The sequence below is a fragment of the Brachyistius frenatus genome, unplaced genomic scaffold (assembly GCF_029030835.1).
Source record: "Brachyistius frenatus isolate BFR_SWC_R1_liver_20210118 unplaced genomic scaffold, ASM2903083v1 Contig_39, whole genome shotgun sequence".
NCBI classification, from domain to species: domain Eukaryota; kingdom Metazoa; phylum Chordata; class Actinopteri; family Embiotocidae; genus Brachyistius; species Brachyistius frenatus.
The window spans coordinates 1,858,726-1,879,171 of NW_027210638.1; the positions used below are offsets into that span (position 1 = coordinate 1,858,726).

The following is a 20,446-nucleotide window of genomic DNA, read 5'->3' on the forward strand; positions in this document are numbered from 1 at the left end:
CGACCGCGGCAGGACTCGAACCTGCAATCTTCTGATCCGAAGTCAGACGCCTTATCCATTAGGCCACGCGGCCACGTCATACTCACGAAGGTGCGATATTAAAATTTTAAAGAATGTTCAAAATGCTTCGTAGCACGTTTTTGCACGTTTGATTGATATTGCGATTGACTGGGACTGATTTAGTTGTTTACATGCTTTCAAAACGAAATCCCTGTCCACCACTGTGATCATCCAATAATTTCAATTCATTGTTAAAAAAAACAACCAAAAAAAAAAAAAACACAGTTTAGTCATCCGGGCCGCTCGGGAGCGCTCGCGCTTCGTATTTGCTTTACTCTATCAACCGCGCCGCTATGAATGCTAAGGTAACTAGCATTTGCTGTTTATTTTATTTTTTTAACACATTTTGTTTGGACACTGTAACATTATCACTAACTGATAAAAAAAAAAAAAAACCCGGTTGGCTGAGGTGCTGGTTTTGATTTTACAGACAGTCTTGCCAACATAGTGAGACAGCGGAGGACTAAAAAAAAGTCATCTTTTGTTCAGTCGCGTGGGAGCCAAGTGTTAGTAAACACAAGGCAAGTATTCTTCTACGTGTTTAACTTAACTAGTTATACTACACCGCGGCAGGTTAAACCAACTAACGTGTAGTGCGGCAGTTGTTCTTAGTTAAGTCAAGCAAGTTAATGCTGACGTTGGGCAATACCATTTTGAGTGCACTAACATTATCGAAGTGAAATATCTAAGTGTCCTGGACTGAGTATGGATGGGTGATGAAGTCTGGGAGGCTACAGACCAAGCAGGTAACATTAGAGGCTCACAAAACCACTTTTAAGTCTTAAAGGCAATGATAATTTAAGATATTTAGCGATATTAAAGCAATAACAAAGTCCCACATCATAAGATGTAATCAAACATGATCTGTCTGTCTGGAATCTATCTAACTCTGTTTCATTTCATGAGAGACAGGATTAACCAAATTAATCTGTATGGTGTCACCCTTGTCGTCTTCCAGCTCCTGTTACTTGTATTATTTTTGTATTATAGCTCCATATCTTTTATATATTTACTGTTCTCATCTATCTGTCTGATTTACTGCTTAAAGCTCCTAAAACAACCGAATCAATAAAGGTTTTACTTATCTTATCTTCCAGCTCGAGTGAGACGTCCTCATGAGGTGATGCTGCATGTGTTGCGCTGTCCTCTGCGGAGGACTCTTACCTCTCTACAATGGAGGAGCCTACGCCGCTTCTACTCCACCGAGCCTCGCTCCTTACAGGGCGAGGACTCCACAGACACCCGCCTGAACCCCTTAACATCCAGATGCTCTCGAGAAATCTCCACGAGCAGATCTTCAGAGGGCTGGAGCCCGAGTACAGAGAGGAAGCTGTGGATCGCAGCATAGGGCACCTGCAGAAACACCAGCTGTGGGGGAAAGAGACTTCACTGCTGCCCGACATCGAGCTCAAACTTCCCCAAATGTATGGAGAAAACATTGATGAGCACTTTCGCACCTTGGCCGAGAAGCAGAGCCTTCCCTACCTTGAGGCAGCCACCAAGCTGCATCAGGCCCAGCTGCCACCTATGCCTCGGGAGTGGAGCTGGGAGGTCGGCTGGACACGCTACGGGCCCAATGGGGAGAGTCAGAAAGTGGATTTCCCAAAGGAGTCTGCATTAGTGTTTGACGTGGAGGTGTGCATGACAGAGGGACGGTGTCCCACACTGGCCGTGGCCGTGTCTCCCACCAACTGGTGAGCAGTAACCCAGAACTGTAACGTAAAGGGGAGAACTGGCTGGTGTTAAACAGTTTTTTCACGACCAATCAGCTTCATTGCCCTGATAATGTTACCAAAATGTGTTAAAGTGGATATGAATGGGCAGCGGTTAAGATTGTATTGTTCTCACTTGCTAGGTACTCCTGGTGCAGTAAACGTCTGATCGAGGAGCGATACTCCTGGTCGAACCAGCTGACCCTCTCTGACCTCATCCCACTAGAGACGCCTTTCAACTCCGCTCGCCCTCCAGGTGGTCAGTGGCAGGACAGGCTCATAGTGGGCCATAACGTCAGCTTTGACCGATCTCACATTAAGGAGCAGTACCTACTAAAGGTTAGCATTCTGAGGTTGCGGTGTTTTCACCTCATTTCCTATGTGGCCCTTTACCTCATGTTATATCACCTTCGGGTGGCACATTTTGTCATGTGATCCACATTATAACATTTGCCGGTTAGCAGGTGTTGTTCCTGTTTTATATAGGACACTCGTGTCCGGTTACTTTCAGAAAATAATGTCCTCTCTTTCTTGTAAGGGTTCAAAGGTTCGCTTTATGGACACCATGAGCCTTCACATGGCCATCTCAGGGCTGACGGGGTTCCAGCGAACTCTGTGGATGGCCAATAAGATGGGCAAGAAGAAGGGTCTTCAGGAAGTCAAGGAACACATTAAGAAAGCTGGATGGAAACGGGAGGGCCCAATGGTTTGTGTCCTTATTTTTTTTTCCCACCATAAATCGCTTACAATATGCATTAGGAGTTGTAGTTTGCTTCAGAATAAGTTGTCATGATCTTTTTTTTTTATTCTGTATTAATTAAGCTTTTGGCTTCAGCAAAACTCTGTGACATGATGTGTTGTGTACAGATCGGCTCCTGGGACTGGGTTAATATCAGCAGCATTAACAATCTGGCTGATGTCCATGCTCTGTATGTGGGAGGACCACCGCTGCAGAAAGAAGCCAGAGAAACCTTTGTGAAGGGCAGCATGATGGATGTCAGGAACAACTTCCAGGTCAGAGATTTATGGCAAAATGAGTGTCAGATTGTCAGTAACTGCAGCCCAAATGTATTCATACCCTCAAGAGCTTTGCGATGACTTGGCAAAATACATGTGCTTTTGCTGCCACCTACAGGAGTTAATGCAGTACTGCGCCATGGATGTTCAGGCTACACACGAGGTCTTCACAGAACAGCTACCCCTCTTCATGGAGAGGTTGGTAAAACCTCAATACCTCTTCCTGCATGTGTATTAATGTTCTAACCAAAAATATGGTATTTTATTGCCATAATGTTTTCTCCGCTGTGTTTTATAAGGTGCCCTCATCCTGTGACGTTGGCAGGGATGCTGGAGATGGGAGTGAGCTACCTTCCTGTCAATCAAAACTGGGGGCGATACCTTGAAGATTCCCAGGACGTTTACGAAGAGCTCCAGAGAGAGATGAAGAAGTCTCTGATGACTCTAGCAGACGACGCCTGCCAGCTCCTGCAGGATGACAGGTGAGAGCAGCGTGACTGCATCATATAATTTAAGTTAATGGCGATGATAATGTGACAAGATAAAAAAAAAAAAAAAGAGGACACATTTATGGAGAGTATGAAGCTCAGTAACCTGGGGATTGATGTGCTTCGTCCGAAATTGTTCACATTGCATTTGGTTTATGTTTTTTTTAATTTAAGATACAAAGAAGACCCCTGGCTTTGGGACCTTGAGTGGGATGTGCAGGAGTTCAAGCAGAAGAAAGTTGCAGTCAGCAAGAAGAAACAGTCCAAAATAGCAGCTGAAATAAAAGTGGCTACTCCCCTTCCGGACTGGGAAGAAGGTACAAGCTCACCACCTGAAACATATTTAGATTAATCTCATTTTTCCTTTTGAGAAGGATGTTTATTGCTTACTTGGTGTATTATAGAAACATTGCAAAAAGGATTTCGTTTAACAGAAAGGGCTGGAAAGTGTTTCCAAATAGTTTTGACACTGGTCCCTGAGCAATACTTTTTTATAACAATTTTTTAACATAAATTTGAACAAAAATAAATTTATATTACACATCTCGGTATAAATCTTTAGTTTAGCTACAATTTGAACGTCTCCCCTAAACGCCTCATATGCAGACTGTCGATAGACGCAAGTCAGCGGTGCACAGAGAAGCCTCCAGTCACCACAGTACACGTAACACTCACAGGTTTATGGCTAAAAGTTAGTTTTTAAAAGAGTGAAACAAGGCGTTCTAATTTGTTGAAACGTGATTTTAACTGCACGGTGAGCTGAGATTTACTCCTGAATGAGGGTAGTAAAAGTGAAAAAATGGGGATGTAGCTGCGGTATCAAAATTTGGCACAAAATGTCCAGAATTGTTTCGATATCAGATATCAAATCAATGTCAGTGTTCGATACTCAGACCTAGTAACAGATGAGATGATTCACTGGAGTTGTTGTGATTTTAGACCCGGGTCCACCACCTGAAGAGGAGATGGACGGCCCTTGTCCCAGCAGGCTGGCTGTTGAGAAACTGAAGGAAACAGTGAATCGACTTCCAAAAAGAAGGCAACATCTGCCTGGACACCCAGGGTGTGTGGTCACTCGCAAGCACCACCGAGTCATCCAATAATTCACTCTTAAATGTTCACCTCCGTTTGCCACTTGACATTGTAAGTCTGCCCTTCTCCCTCCTGACTTTGTCCTGCAGGTGGTATCGTAAGCTGTGTGACAAGATGTCCGAGGACAGCTGGTCACCCGGAGCCAGCCTCATCAGTCTACAGATGAGACTGACACCGAAGCTGATGGGGCTGACGTGGGACGGCTTCCCCCTGCATTACACAGAGAAACACGGGTGGGGCTATCTGGTACCTGGACGAAGGGATCATCTAATATCTGAGGAGGAAAACGCAGGGCCGGTGTGCCCACACAGGTACTGAAGTGAAAACAGGGAACGGGGCTTTCTCATCAAGAGCTGAGCTCAGAAGCTTAATCACAGACGGCTGCAGATTTCTGTCACTTGTTTAACCTCCGATTCAAACCCGTATTTGTGTATTAAAGCCTTGTTGTGCTCCACAGAGCTATTGAGAGAGTCTACGGAGAGTACTGTGAGCAGAACAGCAAGGAGCAGCCGGAGTATCTGGACTCCAGCCCTTCAGAGGACCTCGTGTGGACAGACAGCACAGTTTGGGCAAAGGTGCAAACATTCATTGTGTAGGGTGACTTAAGTGACATCAAAAACTGCACCGCTCTTCTTCTCAGTCATGACTCGGACTAAACAGACCTCATACTGCCGGAATTTGTGCGGCGAACCCCTTTCCAGTAAGCAGGAGATTCTCTGATGTCCACAAGGCATGAACATCCATAAATATGCTGCTTAGAAATCATATAAGAGATTTTCTTATAGCTTCAAATCTTCATTAATAATCATTTAAATACAATTTAGGGATGTCCTTCAATATTAACAATAATCCAGTTTGGATCGAGACTGCTAGCAACTGCTGCAGCATGACTTTCTCAAGTACAGATTCACCAAAATATAGAATTTATATAATTTTTTTCACCATGAATATTATTCTACCCATGTTTTTTTTTTTTAATTTTTTTTTTACTTGGTCTGTTTCATTGGGTAATTGATGAGGTCCTCTGGATTTATAGAATATGTGTCATTGTGTCATTTCAAGGTGGAGGAGTTCGGTTCCCTGGAAAGTCTGACCGAAGAAAATGGACTCAGAATGATAAAAAATGAGGACAAGAAAAAGAAGGTGAGTGAATTGGGACTTATTTGCATTTGTATGCGTCAAGACTTTGTATCACAAATGCTTTTGTATAGTGGCAAATTTCTATATCAATATGTTAATTCCCTTTATAGCTTTGTTAATATGGACCTGAACTTTCAACTATCAACATGCGTGTTTTGCAGTTTTTACTCTACGTTTCTATTTTAGTTTCACTGTGATTTGCTTTATGACATACTTTGTATTCTGTATCAACAACAGTCCCAAGATCCGGGCCATGTCCAAAAAGAGAATCACTGCCATTATCACCACGGAAACGGCCCTTACAATGATGTCGATATTCCAGGTTGCTGGTTTTTCAAATTGCCTCATAAGGTGAAGTTTCCTTGTTTACCTTGAGTGCCGTAAATAACTACCATTGGCACAATGTGACTCCATTAAACTACCTTCACCGTCCGACTGAATATTTGTGTTTCCAGGATGGTAATCACAACAACGTTGGCAGTCCGTTTTCAAAGGACTTCCTGGCTAAGATGGAGGATGGTACCCTCAGAGCAGGAAGGGGCGGGACGAACGCTACTCGAGCTCTGGAGATCAACAAAATGATGTCCTTCTGGAGAAATGCCCATAAACGTATAAGGTACCCATCAGTTTCATTTCATTTGTCTCTTTAGTCGATCACAATCAGCTTTATCAAAGCTAAAAATGGTGACTACGCTTTCTTTTCTTGTCCCCTCGTAGCTCTCAGATGGTGCTGTGGCTCAGAAAGGGAGAGCTTCCTCGTATCGTCAGCAGGTTTGTCTGGTATATCAATAGTAATCCTGCATTTATTGATGAGTCATAAAGTGGAGAGAAAAGTCATTGCTGTGTGTAACAACCTCGCTGTCTCCCTAAGACACAAAGAGTTCGATGAAGAGGGTCAGTATGGAGCCATATTGCCTCAGGTCATCACTGCTGGAACGGTGACACGCAGGGCTGTGGAGCCGACGTGGCTGACTGCCAGTAATGCTCGGGTAAGAGACAAAGCCGACAAGGAAAACCGCACATCGCAAGTCCGATGTTACTAACTTAAATTTCCTTTTCGCATCGGGCTGTATTTTTGTGTCCGCAGCGGGATCGGGTAGGCAGCGAGCTGAAGGCCATGGTCCAGGTACCGCCCGGATATCACTTGGTAGGAGCAGACGTAGACTCGCAGGAATTGTGGATTGCTGCTGTGCTCGGAGAGGCTCACTTTGCTGGGATGCACGGTGAAATTTTTCTCTTTGAAATCTTGTTTGTTTCTCGAAATTTAAAACGCTGTGCGGCGTGCGATCAAAAAGCTCAGACGATCAGCCAATTGCAAACCAAAACCAAGTCGAAGGCATCTGAAAGCATCTAAACGTCTGTGTTCAGGTTGCACAGCGTTCGGCTGGATGACCCTCCAGGGAAAGAAGAGTCAGTGCACTGACCTGCACAGCCGTACTGCTGATACTGTGGGCATCAGCCGAGAGCACGCGAAGGTGTTCAACTATGGACGCATATACGGTGCAGGACAACCTTTTGCTGAGAGGTTGCTGATGCAGTTCAACCACCGCCTCGATCAGACAGAAGCTGCCAGTAAGGCCAGGCAAATGTACGCCTTAACAAAGGGTACACGCAGGTGAGCTCAGCAGGTTAAATCGTTATGGTTACATAAAGATTTGATTTTGAGTTAGGTGACAAAGTTGAACTTCTAACCCTGTACGTTTGTGCTTCTATTTTTTTTTTGTCAGGTATCATCTGTCAGAGGAGGGTGAGTGGCTGGTCAATGAACTGGGCATTGATGTGCAGAGGGAGGATGATGCAAGTGTCTCCCTGCAGGAATTGCGAAGGATCACTCGACTGGCCTCACAATGGTGAGGGGGCAAGCAAAGCAAAACTCGAACATCCACGCTTACTTGGTGTTACTTCATTTTCATCCGTCTCTGTTCCCTCAACGCATTCAGCTCCCGGCGGAAGAGGTGGGACCTCGTCGGCAAACGTCTGTGGGCTGGAGGTACCGAGTCGGACATGTTCAATAAACTGGAGAGTATAGCTCATTCAGCAAACCCAGCCACTCCTGTTCTCGGCTGCAGGATTAGCAGAGCACTGGAGCCCAAGGCAGTTAAAGATGAGGTGAGACGCACCGGCTACTAACATCCAGTTCTAATCATCATGATAGTATTGAATTAACATTAGCTGTCCATATCCAGGACCTTTTGTGGCAATTATTTTTTTTTTATAACTTTGGGGTTTCACTGTAAGAGGTGTTTACCGTTTTTCTGTCCAAAGCAAAGTGACCACTTTGCCAAGAAGTACATGATCGTATCCTTCACTCTTTTAAAGAAATAACTTGCATCAAAAGTTTTCTTGTTAAATAATTACGTAAATGTTGCTTTAGAAACCATAACTGGATGAGGTCAGTGTTTCTGCTCGTGGAGGCGCTGAACTACACATTAACAGTTTTGTCTGTAAGCCGAGATGTGCCACATTTCTGTTGTCAGTTTATCACCAGCCGAGTGAACTGGGTGGTGCAGAGCTCTGCGGTGGACTACCTCCATCTGATGTTGGTGGCCATGAAGTGGCTCTTTGAGGACCACAACATTGACGGACGTTTCTGCATCAGCATCCACGACGAGGTGCGGTACCTTGTCCGCAGCGAAGACCGTTACAGAGCAGCGCTGGCACTTCAGATCACAAACCTGCTAACGAGGTCGGCTCACAGCTCGGTGCACGTTCTCCCGGTCTCGACGCAGAACTACAGAACTGACGGCGTCTCCCGATTGTGCTGCTTTTTTCTGCAGGAGTGTCTTCGCCCATGCGTTGGCCATGCAGGACCTTCCCCAGTCGGTCGCTTTCTTCAGTGCGGTTGACATCGACCAGTGTCTGAGGAAGGAGGTCACCATGGACTGTGTGACTCCCTCCAACCCCACAGGTGTGGAACGAAGATATGGCCTGCCACCTGGTGAGTTCTGCACAGTATCATCAGCCTTTTTCCGACATCAGGCACAGTATACCGCATGTATTGTAAACACGTTTAATATATACAAAGTACACAGAAAAAGACAGGAGGGGAAACAAATACTGCGGATATCAGGTGGGAGAACAACTTTCCTGCCATCTCTTTCCAAAAACTAAACCACATCAAACAGTTTTATATCGTCAGCGGCCTTTTGGTTTATTTGCACGGCCACTTGTAGGAATACTGAAATCACTTCCAGTCTAGTTATTCATTTGAGGGAATGCATTACAAAGTTGTGTGAAGAAACTATCAATATTTTTACTGCCAGGCTAAAAACAACACTCTGTATGTACATTGTACGTTAGCAGAATAAACTTGACAAAGCGACATTGGAAATATCTCCGAGATGAAGATTTACATGCGAGAAACCACAGATCCACCGCTTCTCAGTGTAGCCAATGAATGATAAAGCAAAGCCATCTAAAGTACTTCTGTAAACAGTTGCAACTGTACTGTCTTTAAAATAAAAAGTAATTCTGAACCGCTTTAATTTTAAATACAGAGCAGCTTGTTGATCACGACATCACACTGATGAAAAGAGGGCGGGAAGTCAAATTAATACTTGAAAGATCTGCATATAATGTAAAAAGAACTGAATGTATGTGTTTAGAAATACATCCGATATGAAGAAAATACATATTTACCTTGAATAAAGTGAACTGTTGGAACACAAATAAATGGTTAAACAATATGTCTAAACTTTCCACAGGTGAGGCCTTGGACATCTACCAAATCATCAACATCACTAAAGGCTCTCTCAACAAAGGAAAATAGCACTTTGTGAGCCAGGCTGCTGGTATTCATGAACACCGTTCATCAGCTGGTCGAGGTTAACACATCTGTAACAAACAGAGGAGCTCGACATCAGGTCACGGTTTCCTCTTCTTCTCTTTGGGTTCCAGCGTCTCCTCTGCGTCCTGTGACTCTGTGGTCTGACAGAAATGGTAGAACAGACGGACACTTAAGAGTTTATCCAGAAAAACTCACATGCAACTCAAACTGGATTCAAAACATCACGAGAAACTTTTCTAAAGCGAAGTTGAGGTCTAATTATGTAGCCACATGCACCACCAGAGGGAAACATTTCAACAATGAGCACCACCTGGATATAGAATTAAGTAAAAAAGAAAAAAAAAAAAAAAGAAGGAAATAGTGGAGCTGAGCTGACACTGACCTCCTGACTGTCGTCCTGCTCCTGCAGAGCTGCATCCAGGGTCGCAGCATTGATGCGGAAATCTCTTGAGGTGCTCAGCTTCATGTACTGCATCAGGTTTACCTGACAAACACACATACAGATGTTGTATACGAGTCATCGAGGTGATGACGCTGTGCTAAAGGGCTTCATGGAGCCGTGTTGTTTTGCTCAGTGCTTGTTATGTATTGATCTCATGCGATCCACACCTTTGATTTCTTTGAGAGTGTGATGAGATACTTCTCATACTGTTCAATGCCGAAGATCAAGTCCGGGATGGCTTTTGTCTCACGGAAGAGTTTCGCCTACGGAAGAGGTTGGGTCAAGGACAGATGTGATTCTGAATTGATCCATTTGAAACGGATGTTTAAAGTTGTTCACTGTTGTATCTGTACATTTTATTTCTATAAAAAAAGAAAAAAGAAACTGCACAAATGTATTGTTCTTATAATCAGTCACCTTAATTGTTACAACTAGAAGAGGTAAATGTCCTTACAGAGGCAGCAGTGTTCACTTCGTTCCTTCTCTTTTTCTTCTTGTCGTCTGCACCTCCGCCACTGAATTCTCCACTCTAGCAGTGAAACAAAAACATCACTCTTCAAACCCCAACGTCCCGTCCTCCTGAGCATGAAGCTGCTTTCGTCATGAGAGTATTCCTCAACTGAACGGAGCCGTACCTGTGCATACGTGATGAAGGAGTAGCACTGCGGTGTCAGGTGGGAGCCTGAGAGTTTGACCTGCACAGAAAGTGTTCAACCAGCGTGAGATTAAAAACACCAGAAGATTCAAATCAATTGGGTAGACCTCGGACTCACCAGCTTCTCAAAGCGAGCTGGCAGTGCGGCGTGCTGGCTGGCGAACACCTGGATGTACTAGATGGAAGAGAGGAAAATGTCACACGGAGGTCGACTGCACCAACAGACTCGCCGAGATCATCGAGGGGTATAGGTACGCACGTATTTGACCAGGGTGGTGAGGATGGTGTATGTGCGACTCAGCGCTCTCAGCAGTGTGATGGTGCAGTTGCCGGGCAGAAGGGCCGTCTGGACAAGCTCGTTTAAGGCCGTCAGGAGAGTCCCGAGCTGCAGCGTCACCGCTTTCTCGACCGGATCCTGCTGGCCGCCAGCCTGTGTGGCCTCACCTGCGTAACATCACAACCGTTTTAGTGCCACTCGCCTACAAATGCATCTCTTCCCTTCATCCCCTCTCACCATAAATCCAACAGAGCATCAGTGTAAAAGGCTTCTTACCGGAGACCAATTTGTCAGCGGCTGTGTGACTTTTCTTTCTGGCAATAAGCCAGTCCACTTCGTCAAGCACTCTGTCAACCTGAGACAGGACCAGCAGCTGGGACAAGAGGGTAAAAAGATGAAGAAGAAGTTGAGCACACGAAGCAAACACATTTGTGGATATTTGAAATCGCAACAAGTCGACCGCCTCCAGTTAGAAAACCAACACTTACTGCTGCTGTTGTCGCAGTTTTCATGTTGACGATGGCGAAATGAGACTGTTTCTCCACCTCTACATCCTGATGATGGAAAGAGAAAAGACAGAATAAAAGAAATAAATCCAAAAAGGGCACAATAATGTTGACCGTATTGTTACTAAAGGTTATTTTAATCAATTTACCATCACAGTAGTAGTATTAAACTGTAAAATGAAGGCCAAAAGATTACGGCTGGTAAAAAAAAAGTGTTGGTTATATGCATTGTGAAAGTTCTGGCTTTGCACTGGAATAAAATGTTTTAGCGTACGATATCTACAAATACTTTAATACAACGAGTATTAGGAATTGCATGAGTTGGATTAAAACTGTGGACAGTTGTCAGCTGTGCTATCAGGGGAAACTGGCAGTAAGGAAAATAAACCCAGTGGGAGTGAGTGAGAGACAAGCTGAAAGAAAAAGCCCTTGCATTTTTTTTTTTTAAAGGTAAAATGCCATCTTATTTGTGCTCTGAATACTGTTAAGCGTAACTGTACCTGATCGATATCTCCCAGTTGGCTGTGGATGTCTTGGCAGAGCTCCAGCAACAGACTTACAGGACTCTTATAGAGAACATGCAAGCTGAAGAGGAGCGACAGCAGCCCCTTGGAGAACGGAGAGTCCTCTAAAAACACAAAGACAGTCACTTCTTCAGTACTTCACCTCACTGCAACTCGCAAAGATCGAGTGAACTGTCACGCACCAAAACTGGTCTCCTTGCAGATTTTCACTGTCCACGTGATCATCTGAACAAACTGTGGATTAGATGTACACATGTTAGTGGAACAAGTACCTTTCACTTTGCCCGATGAAGTAAGAGTGCACCTACCTGCTGGGAGGAGGGCTTTAGCTGGCGGGAGAGCACGCTCAAGATGCTGACCAGCAGCTGAGCCTCTTTGCTGTTAAATTCCTCCTCACCTCCACTTAACTGTGTAAACAGCGCCCTCTGTTGACAGGTAGATGCAAATGGATTTTAGTGTTGCGTCGGCTCCGTCACAACATTTAAAATACATATTAATATTAAATTTAAATGGCTCCAGGTACAAAAGTTTGTGAAATAACATTTAGGGCACTCATTCTTTGGAGTATAACTTTAAAAGCAGAAGAGGAATATTCTCGTCTGTTCAGATGCACCTGAAACTGTCGGATGTAAAAGTAGTTCATCTCTGTAACATCGCCATCGTCTTGTTCGGCATCATCTTCTGCAATGTCTGTAAGAGACACAAAACTTGATGAATATCTTCACACTATTCAGTTGCAAACCTTCAAATCATCTGCTGCATGTCTGACCCATGGTAGAGAGGAGCTGAGCCATCTTGGCCGGGAGGCGCTGCTGGCAGGTTGTGAAGATCCTGAGCAGACCCTCCAAACACAGCTGGGACAAGCTGGAGCGCTTCTCCTTCTTCCCTGCCTCCTCCACCACACTGGGGATGTTTGTGTAACGCCACATCAGCACGCTGGGAAGACATTGAGATGAAGATCAGTTAGAGAGCAAACCCATCAGCAGTCAAACTAAATGCTGTTATTTAGGCCCAAGTATTTCCACCTTGTCATGTCACAGAGGAAGCGGAAAGTCCTTTCTGCGTTCTGTCCATCTGGACCGTCTGTGTTTCCGGTTTCCTCCAGCTGCTGGATCTTCTGCACAGCCACACTCACCGCGTAACGCACAAATTCTCCGTTTGTGCGAAGCACGGAAAGAGCCTCCTCTCGGCTCTGAGAATTATCTCTGGAAAAAAAAGAAGTTTTTTTTAAATTTTTTAATTTATTTCTTAATACTTTAACATTGCCATGGAATTTTGAAATGCAGTTTAAGTTTAATAGTTACAACTTTCAGCTTTTCAAGCTTGTATAGTACTTGTAATTATCATTTTGTTGAATGCTCACTATCTAGAACTAGTTGAAAACTAGGAGGTGTAATCAAAAAGTTCTCAGACCGTTTTGGTTCTGATGACCGTGATGTGCACAGAACTGAGGGAAGCAATGACATTTGTGGGTAAATATTTCAGGTTACCTCACTTGATCACCATCAGCACTTGAGTTACACATGTTTTATCTGACAACCAGTACTTGCGTATTTGTGATTTCACCATGCACATGAGCAGAGAGCTCACATCAAATTTGTGTCAAACTCAAGAAATCGACAATGGAGATCCTTAAAATGCTCCAGAAAGACAACGACAATAAAGCAATGAGCCCGGTGTGGTGTTTTGAGTGGCATTCACATTTTAAAAGGAGGACAGAACGTCACTGTCCATGACCAAAGAAGGCGCAGCGGGTCAGGAGTACAACCAGGAGAGTTTTTCTGAAGGTTCGTGGAGTGGTGCAGTTAATTTGTCCCTCAAAGTCAGACTGTCAACACTCAGTTCTGCTGTTCTGAGTCGTCTGAGGGAAAAGATTCAGCACGCAAACAACCTGAACTGTAGCACAACAGCCCTTTTTGCAATATGTCAATTTGCCACTTTGAAGATTCCTCCCCAACCCCACCTCCTCACCGGATTTGGCTCCCAGCGTCTTCTCTCCGTCCCCCCCAAAATTTGACACGTACTTTGATGTCTCTGCTCAAGATTCATATCAGAAATCACAAACGCTCGCATAGCAGTGGTCACAAAGATGTGTTATTTAGGAATACTGTCTCACACAGGTTATTGCTTCCGCCTGCTTTGTGCACTCTGTTCAATGTGCAACGGGAGCAGTCTCTGAGGCTTTTTATCACCTGCTTACGAAAACTATTCTCAAGTGCAGATGTACTGATTTTAGGACATACAATGATCACACAGAAGCATTGGATGCAACAGATACTCTTACAGTGACAGATGATTCACCTGAAGAGCACAGTCATGAGAGTCGATACAAAGCCCATAGACAGTAAACTGCGGGGGATCTTGTGTGACGGCGCTCGACCCTTTCCAGATTTCTCCTTCAAGAGCTCAGACAGCTTGTGGTAATGACGGAACAGCTCAATGAGCGCCTCAAAGCCACTTTTACTGCAAGACACAAACACAAGTACAGGAATTTTATAAAAGAAAATCCCCACTGTATCAACACTGCTACAAAGTGCACTATGCAGAGAGCTGGCTGTTACCTGTAGTTGGCTTTGATAAAGTTGTACTCCATGAGGACCTCGTACACTCCCATCACCAGCACAGCATAGATATTATTCTTCACTCCGACACTGGATCCCATTGAGAACTCTGCTGACTTGTCCTGATCAACATACAGATAGTATAAAGCTGAAGATGAGGCTTCCACAATATGAAAAACTGACAGGAGTTAGGACAAGCATATAAGTGAAGAACAACACACTGAGTACAGCTAATCTAAAATGCTAAAAGAAAATGTTCCTTGTTCTTCTAAGGCATGGTGCTTCTTTGATTCATACCTGAACATCTCTGATGTAATATCAAATTGACTTATTTCAAAAAGCTCACAAATTGGAACTATTATTCACAGGCTTAGTAAAAGTAGCTGCCACATATCATCGATAAAACCAATACAAATGTTTTAGATGTAGTTTGGGGGAAGAGCAGCTCCTGCTTTTGGAGGAGTGTAGAAACGGAAACCTTTCAAAGCTCTAACATGTAGCTCAGAGCGCATTAATCTTTTACAGCGTATGTTCTTGTCTTGAATGCATTAATCTTTTACAGCGTATGTTCTCGTCTTGAATGCATACCAGTTCAAAGTCCTCCAGTTCACACTTGATCATGCGTCTTGTCATGCTCTCTATGATTGCCTGCAGGTCAGACTGGTATCCCGTCTCCTCTTCCTCGTCATCATCGCTGTCGTCAGCAACGAGGTTGGCTGATCGGCGCAAGTTCGGCAGCCACAGCAGGCAGTGTATGGTGCAGCTCACCAGATGGGCCTGAAACAGAATGCTATTTTTTGCACACATGGACGCAACTACAACACGGCTGCAGAAATGCTACAGAGGAGGAAGAGTACCAGAGGCTCCTGGAGGTACACTTGGTCTCCATGAGCAGTGATGCACGGCTCCAGTTTCACCGGGGGCAGGAGGTCTTGTTCGGGCTCGTAGTACTGCCTCAGCTAAGGAAACCAAGACTTTAAATGCAGCAATGCAGGCCGTTATATCCGACACAATAGGCCTTTAGCACACGCACATACCTGTAAGAAGAGGGTCTGCATGATGGCGCTGGCAAGTTGAGAGTTGCGACGGAGAACATTATAGAAATCCTGAAATATGAAAGAATTGGAGTTTTGTCCGAGAAATAAGTTGTTCATGAGCATCAGTCATGGTTGTAAAATGTAATACCAGCAAATAAAAAAACAAAACAATCAATGAACATGGCACAAGATGTCCAACACCTCTGACCTCATAGAGCATGAGGCGCACGTCAGCCTGCTGGCTGAGGCAGCGCCGCAGGCTGCTGATGATCTCCAGGCAAAACACTTCATTGGCAACGGAGTTGTAACGAGAATGAACGTCCACTTGGATCTACACAGCAGTTCAGAAAGACAATTACCATTCAGGTTTAAAATGGCACCGTTTCACAGCTGCACCCTCGTTGCACATGCACAGACTACGTGAGGAGTTTAACTGTAACTGTACCTGGCTGGAGGAGATAGCCTGGCTACACTGACTCGAAGCCAAACTGCCTAAAACTTTGAAGTTCTTCAGCAGCAATAAGAAGCCGGTCACTGCAGACTTCCTGCCGTCCAGTTGGCTAGAAGAGTCATTTAGGGGGTAGAATGGCAGAAGAAACTATCTTTTTAAATAAGCGTTTATGCTTTCAAATGCAAGATTCACTCTATGTCCAATTGAATCTCGTGTAATTAAGAGCAAAGCAGTACATACCTGGAAAACATGGCCTTGCGGAGAACTAGAATTAAAGCATCTTTCAGGGACATGCTGACCTTGAGCAGCGGCTGGAGATAAAAGGAAAGAATGAATACACAACTGAAACCTCTGCAATTTTTGTTTCTGTGTCTCTCTGTCACTCATTTACCTGGACAGCTTTTAATAGACCCTGAACAGTGGCCAACGGCAGGTATGACAACTGGTCGAATGCCTCGGTCACCTTGGAGGATGACTCCAGGAGGATCATGGGAGCAGAGACCACAATGTCAGAAAAAAGGTCTGTTGATACAAAAAAAAATAAAATAAATCCAAATGATCAAATTCTCTCCTATAGACATAATAGACTGACATTACTATCAAAAGGCTGCATTACCTAAGTAATGACTGACAGGCGACGCCGTCTTTGTGACCAGTCGATTCAAGACCTGCTCCAGTATTTCACCTCTGATTGGCTCGTGCACCTGTTGTAGACAGACACATCCTCCAGTGAGAACACGCGACATAAACGTGCGTTCAATATCAGGCATTTACACTGATATTTACATCAACCGAAAACCCAATGTTACCTTAAAGCCCTGAAGGAGCACCTGCCCTCCCAGCTTACACGCTTGCTGAGTCGGGGTTCGAGCAACACTAACAGACCCCTCTGTGGTCTTTCCAAATGGTCCAGGTTTGGGTCCAAATGTTTCCATGAGAAAGAAGCCCAGCTGCACCAGACCCTGGGTAACATGATCCCATCCAAACACACTGCACAGGTGGAACAGCACAGATATTGTGTTTATGTTATGAGGGCATTTATTGTTTAATTATGGGGCAACTTAATTTTCTTAATGACCCTCATTTTCTCTAGTTCTTATTTTGAAGGTTTGAAATGGATCAATAATTTTTTGTTGCTGTAACCTGTTCTTGACTGTGTCCAGTATCATCTGAGCCACACTGCAGTGAGCAGGCAGGAGGTCCTGTAGGAACTTTGACCCTTGCTGCAGTTGCTCATCCTTGAAGCTCTTGATGATTGCCCCTTTCAAAAGGTCAAACACCTGGGCAGAACAAGGAGATGAGAAAACAAATGTGTTAAATGTAAAGACAAAATGAAAGAATACGCAAATGCGTACAGGAGGAATCGTACAGATGTCTCACCTGCTCTTCATAACGCTGAATACGAGCTACTGAGAGCAACAGGGCGACACTGAAAGGACACATGTCTCCATACGATGTCTGCAGGAATGCAATTCAAGATTTATGGCACAGGCTGTATCACAAATGATAACATACACACTGACAAGCTGCACCGCACTTAACCTTAAAGCTTTTCATGAATTCTCTCCCGAGCTCATGGTCGAGCCGTATAGCGAAGACTGTGTGGAGGATTGCAGTGCCCTCCACATGCCTTAGCTGGTCCTGTGGAATAGATTGAACCTCTAGATCCAGGCTCCTGAGGAAGAGGCAGTAGAGAATAACAATCAATAAATGAAAAGTGTGCAGAAAATCTTTGAGTAAATACAGTAAAAGCCACTTGCAGTGTATGAGTCACTCACTCTCCGTGTTTCCGCTCTTCTTCCTGGCGGACATCTTGCTCCTTAAAGTAACTGATGATTCCATCCAGGACCTGCTTCTTACAGCCCTAACAGACAAAGTGCAGGACAAGCATACAAGATAATTACCAGACAGAGAAACACGATTATCTCATCAACATGTCCTCACTAACACACACACACACACACACACACACACACACACACACACACACACACACACACACACACACACACACACACACACACACACACACACACACACACACACACCTTCGCAGACAAAAGCAGCAGCTGGTAAACCAGTGGCGGGACCTCCTGCAGATCCAGTTTGGTGAACATCCTCAGAACTTTCTCCACCAGAAACTGCAGCTCCTCTGATGACAGGGGCACATCCCTTAAAATGAGGGAGACACACAAAAAAATGACAGCACAAATAACAATGAATGACAGATATAACCTCGTGGTATCATTGCAAAAAAGAAAAAAAAAAAAAAAAAGCAGTAAAAAAGGAAAACAGAGTACTGTAGTATAAAAACTCAATAATACATCATAGTGAGGGTTGTCACCTAAACATGGTCGTCAAGTGGATAACACATTGCGGGTCCCATCTGCATGAAAAAAAAAATACAAACATACTTTGACTAATATTTTTTTGTAAGTATTTAGGCTTTAATCAGTAACTATGAAGCAAAACACTGTTAAAAATTCCCTAAAATGTACATTTGCACATCTACATGCAGTTTAAGATTCGTCATGTCCTCACCTGCTCGAACAGAGGCTATTAATCAGCTGTTTCTTGTATTCCTCACCACTGAGTTCCCCTGAAGTCATAATAAACCAGTATCTTTTACAATTTGCTCAGTGATGTTGATATAACCTCAGACAACAACGTTAATCTGCAGTTACCTTTGCCATAAGACAGGGCTTCACAGGCCGCAAGGGCAGTAAGAATAGTAGGAAACAGCTCCAGGGATTTCCCACTGCCCATTTTCCCCACCTTAATGGCGTCAACAAAGAGAGACCCCAGCTGTGCCAGAGATGGTCCGGACAGTGCATGAGTCTGTGTGGAACATATAAAAAGCAAAATGGGAATTAAGATAGATATGATATCTACCAACTTTATTTTTATTTTACCTAAATATGAACGTGATTTTGGGTACTGAGATACTGATGTCTTCTATTCAACAGCAGGAGGGTGGTTATTAGTGAAAAGTAAACACTTTTGTGTGAATGTGTACAAATTGTTCTCCAACAGCTGCAGCTTCATCATCCTCAACAGTTTGAAAATATGTTAGTGGGCCCTCCTTTTTCTGCCAAGTAAAAAGTGTCCAGCGTTCTTTAATTGTTGGTGTAAACGCACTTATGCACTCCAAAAGGTACGTGCAAGCACATAAGAGTGTGAATTAAGACACAGCAATGACTCCCATTTAACAATCCACAGTCACAGGTACTAGTCATCCTCTGGGGTTACACATGTACTCGCGTGGATTCATAGGGGAGAAACGGTACTAGTGCACCTCCAGCATCAGCAGTCCAATGACATCAGCAGCCACCTCGGTCTGAAGGTCCCCGGACTCGCACAGGGGGATGCAGTGTTGATACACGAGAAGTCTGCGATTCGACCCTTCGGTGGAACTGGGTGGAGAGCCTAAACAAAAAGAAGCACATTCATTACTAGTACTGCACCACTCCTGACATTAAAACCAACGCAGGTCACATATAGCATCAATGATTCTGGCTTGATGTGACGGTTGTCAAAGTAGCAGCTTTGTGATCTTCTTCGACACTATTGACCCATAAACTATACATCCCTTTAGTGTGCGTACCTTTAAATATGCCTTTAATCATAGCCCCGATGTTTTTGCCCTTCAGTGCGCTGTTGGTAACCACAGCGATCAGCTGGAAAGCAGGTAACGGGAGAGGAAAGTCATTTATAAGCAAACGGACAGGATCTCCTTCAGTGGACGGTAAAGGAGTTTTGTGTCCGGCTACACGACTTACCTGGTCATCGGTCAGGGAGGACAGGTACTTCTGAAGTTCGACGGGACTTTCTGCATCCGACAGTGAGACGATTTTATCCATTTCAGCCCTCACGGTCCACCGGCAGACTGACACGAGCGGCTGGTAAAAGTTTGGTAAACTAGAAATAAGTTTGTCGTAAACCTAGACGTTACTTTTACTTCTTGGTTGTTAAGCTACGTTTAATATTGACCATGCATTTTTATTTTATTTTTTTAAACTCGTCATACAGCTTTGTCTGTGAAAAGTATGTCTTCCCAGTGTCTCTGTGGTAACGCTTTCATAATGTTTAGCAAATTTCCCGCCAGACGACACTTCCTGTTTTGTTTCGTGGTTGCCATGTTCGAGTCAAGATATCCCACAATTACAGTATTTAACAATCCCGTTGTTACGCTCCATAGCACATAAATATACGTTAAAATACAATGACATATGTTATAATACAACTTGAAGTTATTCAGTATCATAACAAATTCCCTGTCCAAACAAGCTGTTTAGTTGTAAAACTTTTCTTCATACATGTCAACCACGGGCACCGCCTGCAGAGGTCTTTGCTGGGTTGCCAGGTCCGCGAATGGAAGTCTCGAACATTTGCACATTTTTCTGTTCATTTACTGTGTTTTTATTGTTAATAGTTTTATTTAATTTACATGTATTTGTTATCAGCATCTGCGTTATAAGCACGTATGGGTCGGTTAATGTCCTAGACTTAATCTTTATCTGTGGTCTCAAGAAAAAAAAGAATAATCTTAGCCTCGTACGAAATAACCCTTTAAAACGTCACGTGGTCCGGTGCAATTTCAGCGCGGGCCAGTGGCGCAATGGATAACGCGTCTGACTACGGATCAGAAGATTCTAGGTTCGACTCCTGGCTGGCTCGTCTATATTTTTTATTTTGGT

General features: G+C 44.1%; 2 protein-coding genes and 2 non-coding genes across 4 annotated transcripts; 2 read left to right on the forward strand and 2 right to left on the reverse strand.

Annotated features, from left to right (window-relative positions):
* trnar-ucg (transfer RNA arginine (anticodon UCG)) lies at positions 1-73 on the reverse strand. The gene has a single exon. It is a non-coding gene; the product is annotated as a tRNA-Arg (tRNA).
* polg (polymerase (DNA directed), gamma) lies at positions 15-10,120 on the forward strand. Its single transcript, XM_069701930.1, is given in 24 exon segments — positions 15-806; positions 1,158-1,313; positions 1,316-1,754; positions 1,916-2,111; positions 2,311-2,478; positions 2,640-2,786; positions 2,908-2,987; positions 3,089-3,271; positions 3,452-3,594; positions 4,217-4,340; positions 4,459-4,680; positions 4,827-4,944; positions 5,432-5,512; positions 5,747-5,860; positions 5,965-6,125; positions 6,227-6,280; positions 6,381-6,498; positions 6,597-6,732; positions 6,878-7,124; positions 7,237-7,359; positions 7,450-7,618; positions 7,987-8,195; positions 8,287-8,447; positions 9,214-10,120. Coding segments are annotated over 24 exon segments (3,651 nt in total). The 5' UTR covers positions 15-769; the 3' UTR covers positions 9,279-10,120.
* On the reverse strand, positions 9,374-19,723 carry fanci (FA complementation group I). Its single transcript, XM_069701929.1, has 37 exons — positions 19,529-19,723; positions 19,354-19,426; positions 19,045-19,175; positions 18,434-18,587; positions 18,291-18,348; positions 18,094-18,135; positions 17,798-17,921; positions 17,528-17,613; positions 17,292-17,424; positions 17,130-17,207; positions 16,893-17,029; positions 16,559-16,739; positions 16,366-16,453; positions 16,141-16,271; positions 15,990-16,060; positions 15,744-15,858; positions 15,507-15,629; positions 15,299-15,367; positions 15,119-15,220; positions 14,850-15,038; positions 14,262-14,383; positions 14,002-14,163; positions 12,726-12,905; positions 12,470-12,636; positions 12,314-12,390; positions 12,009-12,125; positions 11,883-11,934; positions 11,677-11,804; positions 11,159-11,224; positions 10,947-11,043; positions 10,653-10,837; positions 10,512-10,568; positions 10,374-10,433; positions 10,193-10,267; positions 9,906-10,001; positions 9,679-9,780; positions 9,374-9,436 (listed from the first exon to the last, which is right to left on the reverse strand). Exons 1-37 carry the CDS (start codon positions 19,607-19,609, stop codon positions 9,374-9,376), a joined length of 3,972 nt encoding a protein of 1,323 aa, XP_069558030.1. The 5' UTR covers positions 19,610-19,723.
* A 630-nt stretch (positions 19,724-20,353) lies between these two features.
* On the forward strand, positions 20,354-20,426 carry trnar-acg (transfer RNA arginine (anticodon ACG)). The gene has a single exon. It is a non-coding gene; the product is annotated as a tRNA-Arg (tRNA).
* Positions 20,427-20,446: the final 20 nt, after the last annotated feature.